Source organism: Balaenoptera borealis, assembly GCF_965194805.1.
Source record: "Balaenoptera borealis genome assembly, chromosome: 15".
NCBI classification, from domain to species: Eukaryota; Metazoa; Chordata; class Mammalia; order Artiodactyla; family Balaenopteridae; genus Balaenoptera; species Balaenoptera borealis.
The window spans coordinates 84,503,278-84,520,459 of NC_138871.1; the positions used below are offsets into that span (position 1 = coordinate 84,503,278).

The 17,182-nt window shown below is 41.1% G+C and overlaps 1 protein-coding gene across 2 annotated transcripts in view; it reads left to right on the plus strand.

The window, feature by feature from the left end:
* NOL10 (nucleolar protein 10) overlaps positions 1–17,182 on the plus strand; it is an 86,800-nt gene that overhangs the window by 23,699 nt on the left and 45,919 nt on the right. For both annotated transcript variants that reach the window (XM_082357514.1, XM_082357515.1), the window contains 3 exons: positions 289–438; positions 2,951–3,017; positions 5,323–5,375. In XM_082357514.1, the coding sequence (XP_082213640.1) occupies positions 289–438; positions 2,951–3,017; positions 5,323–5,375 (270 nt within the window). The remainder of the gene's footprint in view (positions 1–288; positions 439–2,950; positions 3,018–5,322; positions 5,376–17,182) is intronic.

Below are 17,182 nucleotides of genomic sequence, written 5' to 3' on the forward strand. Positions count from 1 at the left end.
TTCTGGTTCCTTCCTTAATATAGCTAAGTAGTTCTCAATCTCAGTGTGCTTAAAAACTACTCTCAGGCTTGAATTCATAAAACCATATACTGGAAGGGTAATTTAAGAGATTTTTCTGGAGTACTTTTGCTGGCTGACTTTAGAATCTTTGTACCCTGAGTGAGGGGTGTTCATTGTGTTGATAAAAAAGGTAATGAAGTAAATGGCAGCCGTTATTCTAAGTTTTAAAAGTTTCAAGATAAAATATTTAGTTTGTTTAAACGGAAATAACTTTTTTTTTTTTTTTAGGTTTTATTGTATGATCTTCGGTCTGATAAGCCATTGCTAGTTAAGGATCACCAATATGGGCTGCCCATTAAATCAGTTCATTTCCAGGATTCATTAGATTTGATTTTGTCTGCTGACTCTCGAATTATCAAAATGTGGAATAAGAACTCAGTACGTATTTTTTGTTGTTAACATTACTTACTTATTTGCCTATTTTCCATTTAATGTTTCTTTTCTTTCTGTTGCCTTTTTTGAGCAGTGTCGGTTCTTGAGAAAGAAATATCAATACTAAGCATCCGTTTGGGCACTTCATTGGAAGTCAGTTACTTCGGGACAGATAATATTCATATTCAAAGTAGTCAAGATTGTTTTCTTCCTGTTAAGAAGTTTTCCTCATTTGCTGGAACGGGCATGCAATTTTACATGTTCAGTTAGGTAGAGAGTAAATCATTGTTTAAAAAAAAGATTGATCCATGAGAAACCCCCTAGATTCTGAGGCTGTCTTACAACCTTAGGAAGGTTTTTATGAGCTACTGCTAATCTTTCCGTATCAGTATTATTATACGTCTCAATTTCATACCCTTTCCCCATGTCAAACAATTGGATTTTAGATATGATACCTTTACAATAATTTCTTAGTGTTTTTCTTAAAAACAATATTTTCTTCAGAATATTTGATGTTCTCTGTCCTTCTGAGTGTCATTTAAAAGGTAACAAAACCCTGTGTTGCTGGTTTTATTCTGCTTTCTGCTTTTGCTTCTTCATTTTAAAACCTGAGTATTTTGAGAGAGTAGTAAAAGGTTAGCTCATCAACTGGGAAAAAATTCATTCAGTGTAGCAATTGCTTTTAAGAGTCTTTGCGTTTATTGATTTCAAACTTAGCATCTTTAGTCAAAAAGTGTTACTTTAAAAAAAAAAAATTTCATTTTTGAGATGAAGCGGGTGGAGGACCCAGCAGCCTCAGCATGAGTTGCCGGAGGGCAAGCGTCAGTCTTTCCTGTGAGGGCTGCGCGAGCTCAGGGCACAGGTGCTGCCAGCAGCTCCGTCACGGTTCAGCTACTTACTGGTCGGATTCCCTGCCTGCTCGGACCATTGCTTTTGTTTTCCATTTTCATTTTGTCAACTTTCAAAGTATTGACCTTACTTAGCTCCCTTTCTTTTTTTCTCTGGATCACCTGTGGAGGTTCGGAGTTATCCTTGGGGTGTGTCCTGTCTCTCAAGTCCTGTTACCTTTGCAGCTCCTGAGACTCTGTTAGGGAGAAGAGGAAGGGCTTCCGGCTTTTCTCAATTCCTGGAAGAATTACCCTGACGATTGCCCGGGAGCCGACTATGCTGCTTTGAGTTGGAGGGTTTTGAGGGCTTTCTTAGGAAGTTTCGTGGTGTCTTAGGCCGGAATTTTCTCTGCTCTTTTCTGATAATCCAAACTAGTTTACTTTGACACAGTATTTCTTTTTAATACTACAAATGCAGACATTTTATTTTTGAAAGGTCATAACATACTGGTACAGTAGACGTTTTCCTTGACCTGGCTTCCATCCTACCTCATGGTAAACTTACCAATTTGGATGTATCCTCCCAGGCCCTCTAACTGCTGCATAGTTTTCCCCAACATGGATTTCTATGAACTGTGGCCCCTTTTCTTTTTTGTTCCATGCTATTATTATTCCCATTTCACCTTCCTTTTTCCTTCCCTCTTTCCATTTTTTGTTTCAGTGGGCACTTGAGATGAAAGGGAGGTAGCTGTGTGAGTTCCATTGTCTGTCTTGAATTAGAACCTGGCTGCTGTCTTTCACTGAGTGCAAAATTAGTTTTTTAACTACTGCCCCCACTTTGCCGTGGAGCCTCTAATGATGGGTTAATAAATGCAAGAGCTGGCAGACATTTTCAACAGCAGTTCTTGAAATCACGTTGTAGTTGCTACAGTAAGTTTTATTTTGGCGTTGTTGCCAATGACTAAATACGCCCTCTTGACCAACACCCAAATTACTTGGTTCTGCTTGACTTGCTTTCCTTGTTTATCTTTCTCATCACCTTTTTCCACTCCTATATACTTACTTTCTGTCTCTTTTCTTTTACTTAACTTCTTTTAATTTTTAAAACTATAGTATATTTCCCCCCACATTAAAAAAAAATTTTTACCCTTTTCTATGTAATAACTAACACTTTATGTATTTATAGGATTTTGTTTTGTAAGTTATTTTATATTCATCATCTTACTTGATCCCCCTCAAGTCCTCGTGACGCAGCTATGGCAGATACCATCCTCTTTCTGCCATGTTGACCGTCTCTTCATCTTTGGTTTCTTTGAGGACAAGTTTACCTAGGGTGTGTTTTCCAGGTTATGAGAATTTTTTAAAGTTGATGTACAACTTTATTTTAGACTTTACCCTTTCCTGTTTAGCATTATCTTTAAAAGTTTGTGTTTATTTTCCCAAGAAAGTCACCTCTCCCCCCGAGCCTCAGTTTCTTCCTCTCTAAAATGAGAGGATTTGATAGATTGATAAAACAAATTCTCTAAGATTTTTTTGAACTTAAATTCTGTGATTTCAGTTAGGTGATTTTATTTTTTCACATCAGCAGAGTGTAGTGGAGTTATGTCTCCAGGTTATTTTCTATATATCACATTGCCAAAAGTTATCTTCCTTTAACTATCTTAATAATTCCTTTTTGCTTACTCTTTCAGGGAAAAATATTTACTTCCTTGGAGCCAGAACATGACATTAATGATGTTTGCCTCTATCCCAACTCAGGTATGCAGTATGTAGCAACGGGCCATTCTGCGAGATGAATCTAGGTTATGCTTTATAGGGTTTTAAACTCATTTTATTTCTTAAGACAGGGTTTGGCTTGGTTGGGACAATTCTTGGATATTGTATTTACTTGAAAAATTACGAGCAGGAAGTGGCGTGGATGATTGAGAAAATGACCCTCTCAGTGACTCAGTCCTCAGCCAGCCTAGCTATCAGTAGAAACTGGTAGCAGTCTGTAGGTCGGTGGCAGGTGAGGTGCTATTTTAGTGTGCACTTTAGCTGTTTTATGTGATTAGTAATCGTGTGTAGAAATTGAGGTTAGGGATTTGGAGGAGGCTGGAGCTCCCTGATGATGATACACAGTCTCATAAAGCCATGGGTTTGGTATATTCTGTGTTGCAGGCTGTTCAGTAAATAACCTGGCAGATTTCAAGATTTAACAACCCCTTCAAGGCAAATCTGTGAAGAATTCTGGAAAATGAGAACACTTCCCACTCTCAAGCAGGGTTGTATTCTGAGGACGGACGTACACAGATAATTTTGACGGGGGGATACAAGGCAAAGCAGGAAGAGTTCTGTTATGTATGTACAAATGGCAGGAGAGAGAGAGAGAGAGAGAGAGCACGCGCAGCTGAAGCAATGAGAGGAGAACGTAGAGGAGATCTTTGTTTGCATTGAGCCTGGGGTGCTGGGTGGAGTTGGGAGGTGAGGTGATCCCCATGAGGGGACAGTGTAAGAAGGGCAGGAAGGACGGGCGGGGGCACAGCACGGTGCACGGAGGGGCTCTGGGAGGAAGGGGGTGGGAAGCAGGTGGTGCCCAGGTGGTGTGGGCCCAGGAGTGACCTGCTGAGTGGCTGGGCGCTGTCCGTGGTCAGGACCTACGCAGGCCCTGCTTCCCGAGGTGGTTCTGTCCACCAGGTGAAAGGTAGATCAGTTTTGAACTAAGATGAGTAGGAAGTGATACTTGGAGCCGAGATTGGGAGCACAGGAGAGAGAGCAAATTTGGAGAGAAAGACTATGTTTTCTTCTTTGAGCCTTTGAATATGAGGAGGCAGGGGGACAGTGGCAGTGTCTGGCAGGGGGTCTCCAGCCTGGCCGCCCCCAGGATCGCCTGGGAGCATCTTAAAAGTACGGCCTGCTTGGCCCTACAAACATCAGGGGTACTGACTCGGCGTCTGGGGGAGAGCTCTGAAATGAGTTACTTTTCACATGCTTCCCAAGTGGTTGTGAAGCCCCACCCTGATCCGCAGCCTCACCCTGGGAGCCGCGTCCCACGCACAGTGAATAGTGTGGTCTCGAGGAAAGCAGGTCTGCAGACGCAAAATTCTTTATTTTTTTAATTGATTAATTAATTAATTTATTTTTGGCTGCGTTGGGTCTTCGTTGCTGCGTGTGGGCTTTCTCTAGTTACGGCGAGCTGGGGCTGCTCTTGGTTGCGGTGCGTGGGCTTCTCATTGCAGTGGCTTCTCTTGTTGCGGAGCACGGGCTCTAGGCACACAGGCTTCAGTAGTTGCAGCCCGTGGGCTCAGTAGTTGGGGCACGGGGGCACTAGAGCGCGCAGGCTTCAGTAGTTGCGGCGCATGGGCTCAGTAGTTGCAACATGCAAACTCTAGGGTGCGTGGGCTTAGTTGCTCTGCGGCATGTGGGATCTTCCCGGACCAGGGCTCGAACCCGTGTCCCCTGCATTGGCAGGCAGATTCTTAGCCACTGCGCCACCAGGGAAGTCCCAGGCTGTTAGATTCTGTATGGGTCTTTTCTAGTGTAGCTACACATAGCGTTCCCTGTAAGCATTTTGTTTTCTGTTAAGGTGTAAAGTTTAATTCAAACATTAGGAGTTACTTTGCTGTGCCATTTGATGGGAAATACTTTACCTTGGTTCTTTGATTCCTGATTAACAGAGAGAAACCTTTCTTCTTGACTTCCTTATTATTATTATAATAAATAGTGCATCAAAACTACGTTTTATCTATGTGTCTGAAGCTTAAAACTTTCCCCCTTAAAAATGATGGCAAACTTTGTATAGACCTGAGCACTTCATGGTGGGAACTGCTCAGTCACTTAGCTAGTACAGCCTGAGTGTTTTGCAGATGGGGAAGCTGGTCTTTCTGATACTTAAGGTGCCCCGTCTGGGATGGTCAGGGACCACAGGCCACAAGCTGACTCCGAGGGTGCCTGGCTGCCGGTCTGGCTCTTCTGCCATTCGCAGTGTTCTGAGCACCTCACGCATTTCACAACGGTAAACAAGTAGAAAAGGGAGCTTTTCTTTTCCCCATGTGTTTACATTTTTCATTGTGTTTATTTTTAGGAATGCTTCTTACTGCCAATGAAACCCCCAAGATGGGCATCTATTACATTCCGGTAAGTGATACAGAAAGGAGTTATGATAAAAATAGGACAAGAAAAGATGCTGTATTTTTAAGCTGGCTGTGTCGAGGGACTTGGGTCTGCATGTGGCTGTGTAAATTAGACACAGTGGCTCACTTGTCAATTCCCTGTGCTTCCTGGAACCGGTAAAATAATGCTTAACCACTGTTTATGGGAAACTACTTATAATATCCCATTAAAATAGTAGAAATTCGTCTTTATTCTTCAGATCTACATTTGTTTTTTGTTTAAAAGCGTTCCAGAATCTTAAACTTTCAGCTATTAGTGATCAGGAGATCTAATCCTCTAAAATAAAAGTCTAGTTCTCTTCCAGTCATCTCTTTGTAGTTTGTGTCTTTTAAAAATGAGTTTATATAAAAGAAACTATCTTAGATTGCCATGATCAGTGATGACATGCAGTTTGCAATCTTGTGCCATTTTTTCTTCCTTAAAGAATTCTTCTGTTACGTTTGCCAGAAGCTTCCCTCCCTTTACCTAAACAGAAAAGCATATAGTACAAAGTTGGCATTAGATTGTGGTTAGCAAACATCTCCTTTTCTGAGATTTGGGGAGGAGCATGAGGGGTGTTGAAGATCAGATCTTTAGGGCAGTGAGCTCTCTATAATCACTGTCAGCCTCCAGTTATGAAAGTTCTTTATACTGATGGTGGTTTTTTGAAATAGCTCAACCATGCGTGTATTTAAAAAAAAAAAAAAGTATTCTGTTGATGTTGACTTTCTGTGGTTTCAGGAACCTGATATGTTGTTGAAAGCACTTTGAGATGTTTCTTTTGATTGATAGTGAAATGAAGACTATTCAAACAGCAGCTTTTCCGTTTTCCTAAATTGTCATTTGTTCCTTTTCTCCCCGGAGTCTCACAGATACTGCTTCCATATTCCTGTTAGTTCATATATCTTTGTCTTCATCTGATCAATAAGTGATTGTATCAACTGTGTGGCAGGCACAGTGCTATAGGTTGGCAGTGTAACAGTGTATAGGGTACTGCCCCTTTCTTCAAGGAGTTCATTATTAGGGAATAAAACAAGAAAGTAGACAATTTCCAGTCAGTGTGATGAATGCTATAACAGAAGTAAGGAACCCAGCATGGGGCTGGAAACTGGTGGGAAGTGTGGAGGATACTCGGAGAAACCTTCCCAGAGGAATTGATATCCAGGGAGAGACCAGAAGGCTGGTTCTGTCTCCTGGATGAAGAGGGTGGGGTTCAGAATGGGGGAAGGATCTTGGAAGTGAAGGGAACATTGTGTGCTAAGATCAGGGAGAAGATAACACACGTGGCCAAGCATTAGCGCTTGAGACTTGGCGGTAGCTCAGGCCGAAAAGGTGCTCCGCAGGCAGGCTGTGATGGTCTTGTAGGCCAGGCGTGACGGTGCAGGGCAGGCACTCCTGGAAAAGTTGTAAGCGGGAGAGTGCTATGGTCAGATTTGCATTTTTGAAGGATTATTTTGGCTGCCATCAGGAGAATGGATTAGGTAGGATCCAGTCCGGAAGCAGCAAGAACAGGCTATAGGAATCTACAGGAGAGGTGATGGTCCCTGTGTTACCTTGGCCAGGCCTCGCTTTTTAGTAGTTGGCGCTTTGGGGGTCCTGGGGTAATTTGAAAGAAGTCTGATCTGGTGGGCAGTGATTTCAGAGGTTTGTTATCCACGAATAGCCAGGTGGTGTGTCCGGAGGTGTCCACTGATGAAGACTTGTGTCGATCACGAGAAGAGCCTTCCCTTGGTCCAGTGTTAATAGTCTTCTCACAGCGTCAGCCCCTCTGGGGACGTCAGGAGAGGCAGAATAAATCAGCTTGCCCCTCCCTTTACTTCTCCTCCTGGCCGAGGTCTCTTTCCGTCTTCCTCTCAGGAGCGCTTACTGTGTTTTGATCGTCAGCAGCTGCCTATAAGGCGTAGATGTCTTGAATGGACGAGCCCTTCCTCCCGTCAGAAGTGTATAGAATCCACCAGAATCTGAGATAGAGCGTGGAGGCCGCACTGGGGGGTCTGCTCAACTGGTGAGCAGCTGTGGGCTGAGAGGGGAGGGCAGTTCTGGGTACTTTTGTGGGAAGGCTGTCTTACCAGCTTGTGCTAAGATGGTGGCAGTGGGGACAGAATTGGAAAGATTGTCAAGGTTGTAAGACAGGCTTGGTCATTGATTGGATGTGAGGAGGAAAGGAGAGGAAAGAACCAAAGATGACAGCTGCTTTCTGCTTGGTAAACATGCAGACGAGGACGTCCCTCCCTGAATCCAGGAGGAGAAAGGGGATGATAGACTCTTAGAACGGGAGGAGACCCTTATTCCCTTCTGCTTCTCTGGGTCTGTTTCTCAGAGTGGGCTTTTTTGTTCCAAGTTCTGGGAACTTTAATTTGCACGTGTGAGAGGGGCTAGATGCTGGCCAGGTGGTGAGAAACGGCCTTCTTGACAAATGTTAGCTTATCTTATAAGGTCTTTTTAGTTTCACCTCTGTAGCTCAGATTTAACTTGAGCGCTGTGAGAAAGAATCCAGAGGCTGCTCCCAGGTGACTGTGCATGTGCGGACAGTGAGAGCAGAGTTGTTCTTGCCCAGCTAAGCATTGTGCTGCAGCTGGTACCTCAGTGTTCCTTCCTGACCTGCCTTTCTGCCCTGCTGCCTTGCACGGAGTGAGGTTTTAGAGTGCCGCTTGTCTTTACTTGGAACCTCTTCTTTGTGACACTCCTTCAAAGCAGAGAGAGCCCAGGGGTCTGAAAGCCTGCCATCTTTCATAAGATTTTATCAAACTCACCAAGCTGATATTTGGCACAAAGGTTTATTTGAGGCCTATAGAAACAGAGAAGTGTGTGTTTAATATATAATTCATGCCAAATATGGGAGGTTTGGACTGTGATTTGTATCAACATCTTATAAACCAGGTATGAAAACTCTTTTTCCCTGCTTTGGGGCTGTGCTAAAAATGAAGACAGCTTAATGTTCTTTTAGCTTATTAATTTTTGCCTTTCTACCTGATACCATCTTTCTTGAATACTTGAAGTCTTTTTAGATTAAATGCAATTACTGATTTATATACTCTCTGCTACTTACATATCCCAGCAGCCAACTAGTCTTTTATGACCAAATGGATTTTCTCCAGCCCTTTCCCTGTTTTCTCAGTACTCTTTTTTTCCCCTCTCAGAGACCAGGATCTGTTATTTTGTTTGTTTGTTTTTTAAATTCCAGGGCCTAATTCAACTGCAGCTTTCAGGACTAATGCCAGAAATAGTTTTTCAAGTTTGGTTTCCTCTGAAATGTAATTTAATCGTAGGTTAGTTCTTCATAATTAACACCTTTGGCAACTGTATAGACTCCAGAGGGAATCCACGTCTGTGGCACCCAGCCCAAAACCTGCCAGTGTGCTGAGTACTGTTTCTGTTGGAAATGCTCCTTGGGCTCCAAGCCCCCCGTGGGTCAGTGAGCTCCAGAGACCACTCATGACGGGATAGTTGATAGCTTGCATGTTTGATAATGTGTATGGATGCGTAAACTTGGGAAAAAGAGAATTATTATTTGTTTAGGAAGCTATTTGAATTAGAAGAATAAAAGTCAGTTGATTAAGGATGTATGGTTTGGTTTTTTTTTTTTTTTTCCTGAACATGTAAATTTAAGCCACTATAATGATTATATGCAATGTCACTGAACCCATCTTTCAGTATTGGCAGTTAGGTGTTTTATTTTAAAACATTTTCTTAGGGAAAAAAAATACTTGTTTTTATTGAGATGTTTTTATTCTTTATAATGAATCAAAAAACTGTATTAAATATTTTAACATTTACTATTTAATTTAAAATTATATTTTAAATTTGGAAAGTACTTTTGGAGCCAGAGTACCTGCAAATAGGGCAGAGTTAAAAACATAAAGGGTTATATTTAACTTGCACCAGTGCTTCTGTTTCTTTTAAGAAAATAGCACTTGAACTTATCCAGCATAATGCATGAAACCTCCGGAACTCTATCTTTGCAAAGAGAGATGACTACGTATTAAGAAGCATAAAATCTCAAGAACGCTTGCTTCACTTAGTTGTAACACACACGCACATATCCTCCCAAAGGCATGTAAAGCCAAAGGAAGTGCAAAAAAATTAGTGAAGTTTAGCCAAATTTTGTGAAATGTAATAAAAGATTCAGTCTAGTGAATGTCTTTATTAAGTCTCTTCACTTAAGTGAGTTATCACTCACCAACCCAAAAGGTCTTCAAAAGAGCCATGGCCTCCAGATACCATCGCTGGGTTCACTTGCTCCTGTTCAGAGGGGTTTAGTCTGATTTAGATCAAACACCTGTGCTTCAGCCCTCCAGGAGACAAGAGGTCAGTGAGTGCGGCCTGGTTTGGGGGTGGTCGGAGAGGTGCTTTTGAAATACATTTGTAGTGTTTGGAAGTCAGTTTTAGAGAAGTGGCATGAAAAATTTTGTAGTAGGTATATGGATATTTGCATTTGGGCAGATTTTGTTTTTGTTGCTCAGTAAAGAGTTAAAAATGGGTATCATAATCGTTTCACTGGTGTTTTTTTCTCTATGGGCTTTCGTGACTAAAACAAAAAAATTTAGATATGAACAATTTTGACTGTTCTGTCTGTGGTGAACTGAACTTGTTAGTCTACTTCTAAACTCAGCCACTATATTAGATTGTCCATTATCGAGGTATTTCTGTGGCCTCCCTCAGAGATGGCCTCTTTTTTCAAGGCCAGTATTTCAAATATTACTGCTTGGGTATGTTTTGGCATAATTTTCCAGAAGGCTTAAGAACATAGTTATATAGTGCTTTGTAACAATTATTCCTCACCTTCACCATAGATAACACATTTTTATCAGCTGTCCAAATTGTAAATATGTTATTTTAGCTTAACATTAGATTTGACAGTGTCTTACAGATATTTTATGTCTCCTTTTTATATAGCTATTATCTTCTCCATTTTAATTTTAAAGTTTAGGGTTAGAGACTTGGTCTTCTTTTTTTTTTAATGTTTATTTATTTAATTTATTTATTTTGGTTGCACAGGGTCTTAGTTGCAGCACACGAGATCGTTAGTTGTGGCATGTTGCCTTCTTAGTTGCAGCATGCGAACTCTTGGTTGTGGCACGCGTGCGGGATCTAGTTCCCCGACCAGGGATTGAACCCCGACCCCCTGCATTGGGAGTGTGGCGCCTTACCCACCGGACCACCAGGGAAGTCCCTTGGTCTTCTTTTTGTCTGGTGATCACATCACACACCTGGGGGCAAAATGGTGACTGGCAACGTTTGTCCCACAATCTCTAGAAACAATGCAAACAGCAGAGAGAATTTTGGCCAACGGAGAAGGTTCTGCTTTCCCTGGAGAGTTGGATGCGCTTTCTCCTTTGAAGTACATCTCGTATGCAGATCACTTAACTTTATCTCTAGCTAACGTTGGACACAGTTGACCAGGCTGTGCCTAGCTTCTAGAACACCACATTCTCTTGGTTCTCCTCCCGTCGCCCACTTGGCCCTTCCAGTTGACCTTCTTTGGTGGCTTGTCCTGCTGGCATGGCCCAGTGCTTGGGCCTCGCCTCTCTCCCCTTGACCCAGATGTTAGTGAGCCCTGGGGCTTAGTCCTTGCCTCTTTGTTTATTCTCCCCCAGGGAGCTCATCTGTCCCCAGGCTCTGTAAGGCACCTGCGTGCTGCTGACTTCCAGACTTCTGTCTCCAGCCTTTCCTTCCTCTCGGAGCTGCAGAGTTACATATCCACTGGGCTACTGGGCTTCTCCGCCTGGACGTCTACTTGGTGCACTGTATTAAGGTGCCCGCAGCAGAAGTCTTGATCCCAGCTCTCCACCCACCCCACCCGTGCCTGTCTCCCGTTGCAGCAGAGGCACCATTGTCTCCTCAGTTTCTAGGCCCAGAGCGCAGGCGCCACCGTGTTTCCTCCCCCTCTCTTCACGCCTCCTCGTCCAGTCCATCCGAATGTCACATCAACTCTTTTTCCAACATTGGTTCAAATCCAGCCATTTTTCAGTACTTCCGCTCCTACCACTCATCTGGGTTACCTTAGTGGCCTCTTAACTGATCTTTCTTCTTTCACTTTTGTCTCTCTTGCATTCTGTTTTCCATACAACAGCCAGGTTGATTTAAAATATAAAAATAAAAACAAAAATCAGAGTCTATCATTCTTCCTAAACCTTCCAAAGGCTTATCATTTTGCATAGCGTAGCATCTTAACTCCTATCGTAACTTAAAATGTCCCACCAACAGGAAAAGGCTAAAACACCAGAGTCTCCATTTTCTCTCACCCATTAGAGACTAGATCTCTGTAAACCATTTATCCATTTACAGAGATCACCAGATGGTTAGAGCATAAGACCAAATCCCCAGTCACTGCTGCCAGCAAGGGGGAATAACTTATAGGCCATAAATTAACCAAAACCCAAACACAAAATTAGTAGAGAGGAAAATTAAAGTTAGAAAAACAGAGTCACCGGAGTTCTGCTGCCCCTTTGGATTCATATGGAGCCAAGAAGAAAAGCTGTGCTTGGCTGTGCTTCTCTGGTGATGAAGTTTCCCTGACACTGTCAGGTGAATCCATTGTGCATCTTGGTGAGACCTCTAAAACCGTTAAAGGATAATTTTCAGAAAAATGTGAAGTCATGACTTTCACATAGATACCAAATGAATACGTGTTGAAAATTTCATTTAACTTACTAATTAAATAAGGGAATCAGGCACATGTCATCAAAGGTGAAGTCTAAAATAGCACAGATTTACGTGGAATAAAGTGATATTGAATTGGGAATGTGCAAATAAATGGATAGGCCTTTCTGAAGTTATGGAGGGTTATCTGTCCAGGACAGAATGCATTTGCATGACTGTAGACAATTATCTTGCATTGCTGTCAGTTACTTGCAATTTACAGAGTTGTAAAAATATACCCCATGGAATCAGAATCAGATAATCTCTAGACCAGGAGTTTGGCAAACTAAACACCTAAGCACCAGCTGCCTGTTTTTGTCAATAAAGTTTTGCTGGAACACAGTGCACGCATTCATTTATTACGTGTCGTCTATGGCAGCTTTCTGACTAAAAAGGCATAGTTGTGTAGTTACGACAGAAAGACCCTGTGGTCTGCAAGCCCTAAAATCTCTACCTGGTCGTTTAAGGAAAAGTTTGTGGCCCCCACTCTAGAGTATGCGTAGCTTTCCATTGAACACAAAATCTTCCTGTATTTATTTACTTATTTGTAAATTTATATAAATAATAAATATATGAATAAATTTATAAATAATAAATGTATATCTTTCCTCATTATAATGTAAAACATGGACACAGGGATATTGTTTTGCTCTTTTCTCTGTTATATTCCCAGCACCTAAAGCAGTGTCTACTACACTGTAGACATTCAATTAATATGTGCTGAAAATTAATAAAACAAATACATATGAGAGTAATCTGATGACCGTAATTTGAAGAATCTTGGATAATGTTTTGACAATGGCTGGTTTGCAATGATTTTTAGCTGTTATGATACCAAATTCGAATTTAACATCTGCCCTTTTCTCCTACCATTAGTGAAATTAAAAAGTGGAGAACATGACTCATAAGTGTTAGACATAATTTTTTTTTTTAAAGATGATTTCCTTAGAGAGTTTTGACTTTTTAAAAAAAATTAATTAATTAATTTATTATTATTATTTTTTTTATATTTATTTTTGGCTGTGTTGGGTCTTCGTTTCTGTGCGAGGGCTTTCTCTAGTTGCGGCAAGTGGGGTCCACTCTTCATCGCGGTGCGCGGGCCTCTCACTGTCGCGGCCTCTCTTGTTGCCGAGCACAGGCTCCAGACGTGCAGGCTCAGTAGTTGTGGCTCACGGGCCTAGTTGTTCCGCGGCATGTGGGATCCTCCCAGACCAGGGCTCAAACCCGTGTCCCCTGCGTTGGCAGGCAGATTCTCAACCACTGCGCCACCAGGGAAGCCCCTGGACATAATTTTTATACAGTAGGGTAAGGATCAGTTCCTTTGCTCTGACAGTATGTTCTAATCAGCAGAATCAGAGAATCTTGGGGCGATGCAGTCATTGTGTTTGGGAATGCTGACAGATTTCTAAAAGAAATGCCTTGTCCAAAAGATTTAATAGTGGTGCTGTTAAGATGAACTCTTTCCTAGAAAAACACAAAAGGAGAATGTGAAAGTAAGGGCATTTAGCTTTTGTTGTACCTTTTTTGAAATTTGTGGAAGAGTTGGCTTTGCATCTAGGATAGGGTGGACTTGCGTGTTTTACAGATCGGCAGCAATGCCGTTGTTTTCCTTCCTGTGCGTCAGCTGGAGCTGGTGGAGGCGCTGCGCGTGCTCCTCCCTAAGATGTGGCTTTGAATCTGGACCATTGATGCGTTTCGGTTGGAAGCCGAGGCCCAAGGCATTTATGTTTACTGATTTGATACCCCAGATGAGATTCCCCAGATGAGCTCTCTTCAGCCCACTAGTGTATGTTGAACTAGCCCTGAATATATTAGTGTCCATGTAGAGTCCTAAAAGTGATGGGTCACGTTTTCCTCTAAGATGCTTGTTTAAGCAGAGAGCTGTTAGATGTAGTGACAGAAGTAATTTTGTTAGAAATTCCTTTTTTGTTGTTGTTTTGGTTTTTTTAGTTTTTTTTAGATTTAGAAATTCCTATTTTCTAGTGCCAGTTGCAACATATTCTCTTGGTTTAGGGAGGCAGTACCAGATGCAAAGAAAACTGTCCTCGGGGGAGTTTGCCAACATACAAGGGATGTACAAAACAGAACATAAACTGGACAAATAATTGCTGAAATGGCTTTCCACACTAAAGGGTTTTCCAACGTGCTGCAAAGGAACAGGGGAAGCTTTTGAAGTACAGAACATTTGAGCAGGAAGGGAACTTTGAGGTCATCTAGTCTAGCCCCTTAATTTATAGGCGGAATCAAGTCATTTATTCAAGGTCAAATGACAAGTTGGTCACAGAGCTGAATCTAGAAGGCATTTCCTTTTTTTTTTTTTTTTTAAACATCTTTATTGGAGTATAGTTGCTTTACAATGGTGTGTTAGTTTCTGCTTTATAACAAAGTGAATCATAGAAGGCATTTCTTCATTCCATATTACTTATGGAACGAATTTCAAAATTAGTCTGACCTGAGTTTGAATACCAGCTTTGCTACTTGTAAATATGGTGACTTTGAATAAGTTACTTATCTTGTCTCAGCCTTGGTTTCTTGAGCTACAGAGGAAGAATGATGTTGTAAGGCAGCTATGTACAGTAGATACTTAGTCATTTATCATGGTGCTTGGTGCCTGATAGATGTTCAGCTGATTGTTACTGTTATACTTTTCTTGCAGTGAGTAAAATTTGATGGGTCCAGTGTGAAAGAGTATTTACATTTAGCATTATATGGACACGGGCTTTTATGTAGCTTTTAGGAGGAATGTGATACTGAGGAAAATAAAGATACACTGAAAAGGTCGTGACAGAATCATAGGTGTGAGTGAGGAAAATGACTTCAGAAATATGACTTGAGATTGTTCGGGCTGTTACAGATCATATAAAATAGAGGTTGAGAAAGAACTATTGAATGCCATTGGTTTTGCCGTTAGTTATTGAAACAGAAAGCAGTGATGAAATCTGGTTGCTCAAACTAAAAATCTGATTTTTAAAAGTGAAGTCCATTTCCCCACATTATATAAACAGAGCACACTCTTTATAGAAAACATCAAATAAAGACGAGTAGAAACGTCACTCTTCCATCATCCAAAGGCAAACACATTTTAACATTTGGCTCTATTTTTTCCATTGTTTTAAACTGAAACGTTGATATGGTTTAATATCTTGCCTTTTCCCACTTAATTAATGTTTCCCCAAATTATCATAAACTCTTGGAGATCATTAAAAAGTGGGTTTTGTGTGTGAATATAAAAATAATATATAGTTTTAAAAAAATGTTTAAATAGATGAAAAAACCAACTATAGTCTCACCGAGTCAGAGGCATTTTGCTGATACTTCTGTTACATTTTCTTTGCATTTGGGAACACCTTGGTGGCTACTGATTACATTTTCACCTAAACCCTATAATGACGCTCACTTAGCTTACGTAAATTTAAATAGAAGTCTTTCAAGGTGTGGGTGCTGGGGAGTGATGTGGCCCCGTCCAGCTCACGCTGCAGGCCTGTGTCTAGGACTGAATTTAAGGTGGAAGATCGTCTATCAGCTAACAGAAATCAGCCCTAATTCTCTAAAGCATCCACTGAATGTAGTCGGTCACCTTCTCATCTATGCATGTAGGTAGGTGCTAGTTACGTATCATTCTTGGGAGACTTGAGAAAACAGTCGTTTTCTGCGTTATGTGGTTGAGATGAGGACCGCCATTCAAAAAGGGCTGCTTGAATGTTTTCTTCAAAAGATTTTTGTTCCCAGTACCTCTCATAGCATTGCCACACTGAGTGTGATTCTGGTAATTTAAGGTAAGGGGTTTTTGGTTTGACAAGGCTCCTGGCTGTAGGTCGCTGTATCTGGTCCTGGTCCAACACCTGAGGCATAGGTGCTCTTTTAGACATACTGAAGGACATCCCAAAGGGATTTTTCAAGTTTGATTACACTTTATTTAGTCTTAGCTGCTTGACTTTAGAACCTGGTCTCTATGTAAGAGGTTAAACCAATGAAATTCAGAAATTTTAAATGCAATGGACAGAGTAGGAGAAAGGGAAAGATTTTAAAAATATAGTTAGCAAGTTCAGAATGAGTGAGATAGGGCTTAGCAGCAGCCATTTGTGAAAAAGGGATCCAGGGGTTTTGTTCACCTCTAAATTAAAGGAATAAGTTAAGCAGAATGTTGGCAGTGATTCCACATGTGAATGGGGGTGGGGAAGGATGAGGGGGTACAATGAAAGGGCCATCTTGGGGCTGTTAACGTGAATGTTCATTGAGAAATATTTCACAGATTGAGGATTAGAGAAAGCTCAGAAAAGAATTCAGGAATTGTGTTATCAGGCACCATCTAGAGAAGGCATGTTTTTAGGATTTAGGAAAAGAATAAGTTCATAAAAGAAAGTCACCCTTTGTGAGGTAAAAAAAAAAAAATGATGGGGCATTAGACTAAGGAAGAAAATTTTCATTATTGAGAGTGTGGGAAGAGCAATCAGGATACAGGAGGGACTGAAGGACTGACCTTTCAGAGCTTCTAAAAGGAAGAAAAAGACAAATTTGAATGAAAAACATCCATTTTAATTTGAGTTCAAAGATGTGTGTTTTTTAGATGTCTTGATTAATAATAATGCAGATGGGACATATGCTTTATTTTGTTCTCTAAAAAAAGCATTTAAAAGATAAAGCCAAGCCCATAAGAAAGATCTGGAGGGATAAGACATATCTTATGGAAGGTGATAGACCTACTTTTATGGAGAAAAAAATGTGAGGCACTTAAAGTCAGAACAGCAAGTTAGTGGAAAAGTTAAGATTCCAAACTCCATGTATTTTCATTACCTTCTTCTAATTAACAAAAAAAGGAGAGGGATGAAAAGCAGATGCATTTCTTTTTAGTGAGCTTCCTTTCTAACCCAGGCTCACAGCAGATCTACTGTAACTGAATTTTATCTCATGCATGAAATCGCTTTATAAGGTGTTGTGTTCTGTTTGTAATTTTTCAGTTATATATTCATAATTGTGAAATGGGAAGTAGGGCATAAATGTCAGGTGGCTAATAAAGTATTCTGATCTAATACAAACAAGTTGTTTGTGTCTTTACAAAGGGGAAATGTGGACTTCCTATTTTAATCTAAACACTTTCAGGCAGTAACATAGTATCTGTGGCATTTTTCTCAACAAAGGAAATCCTCTCC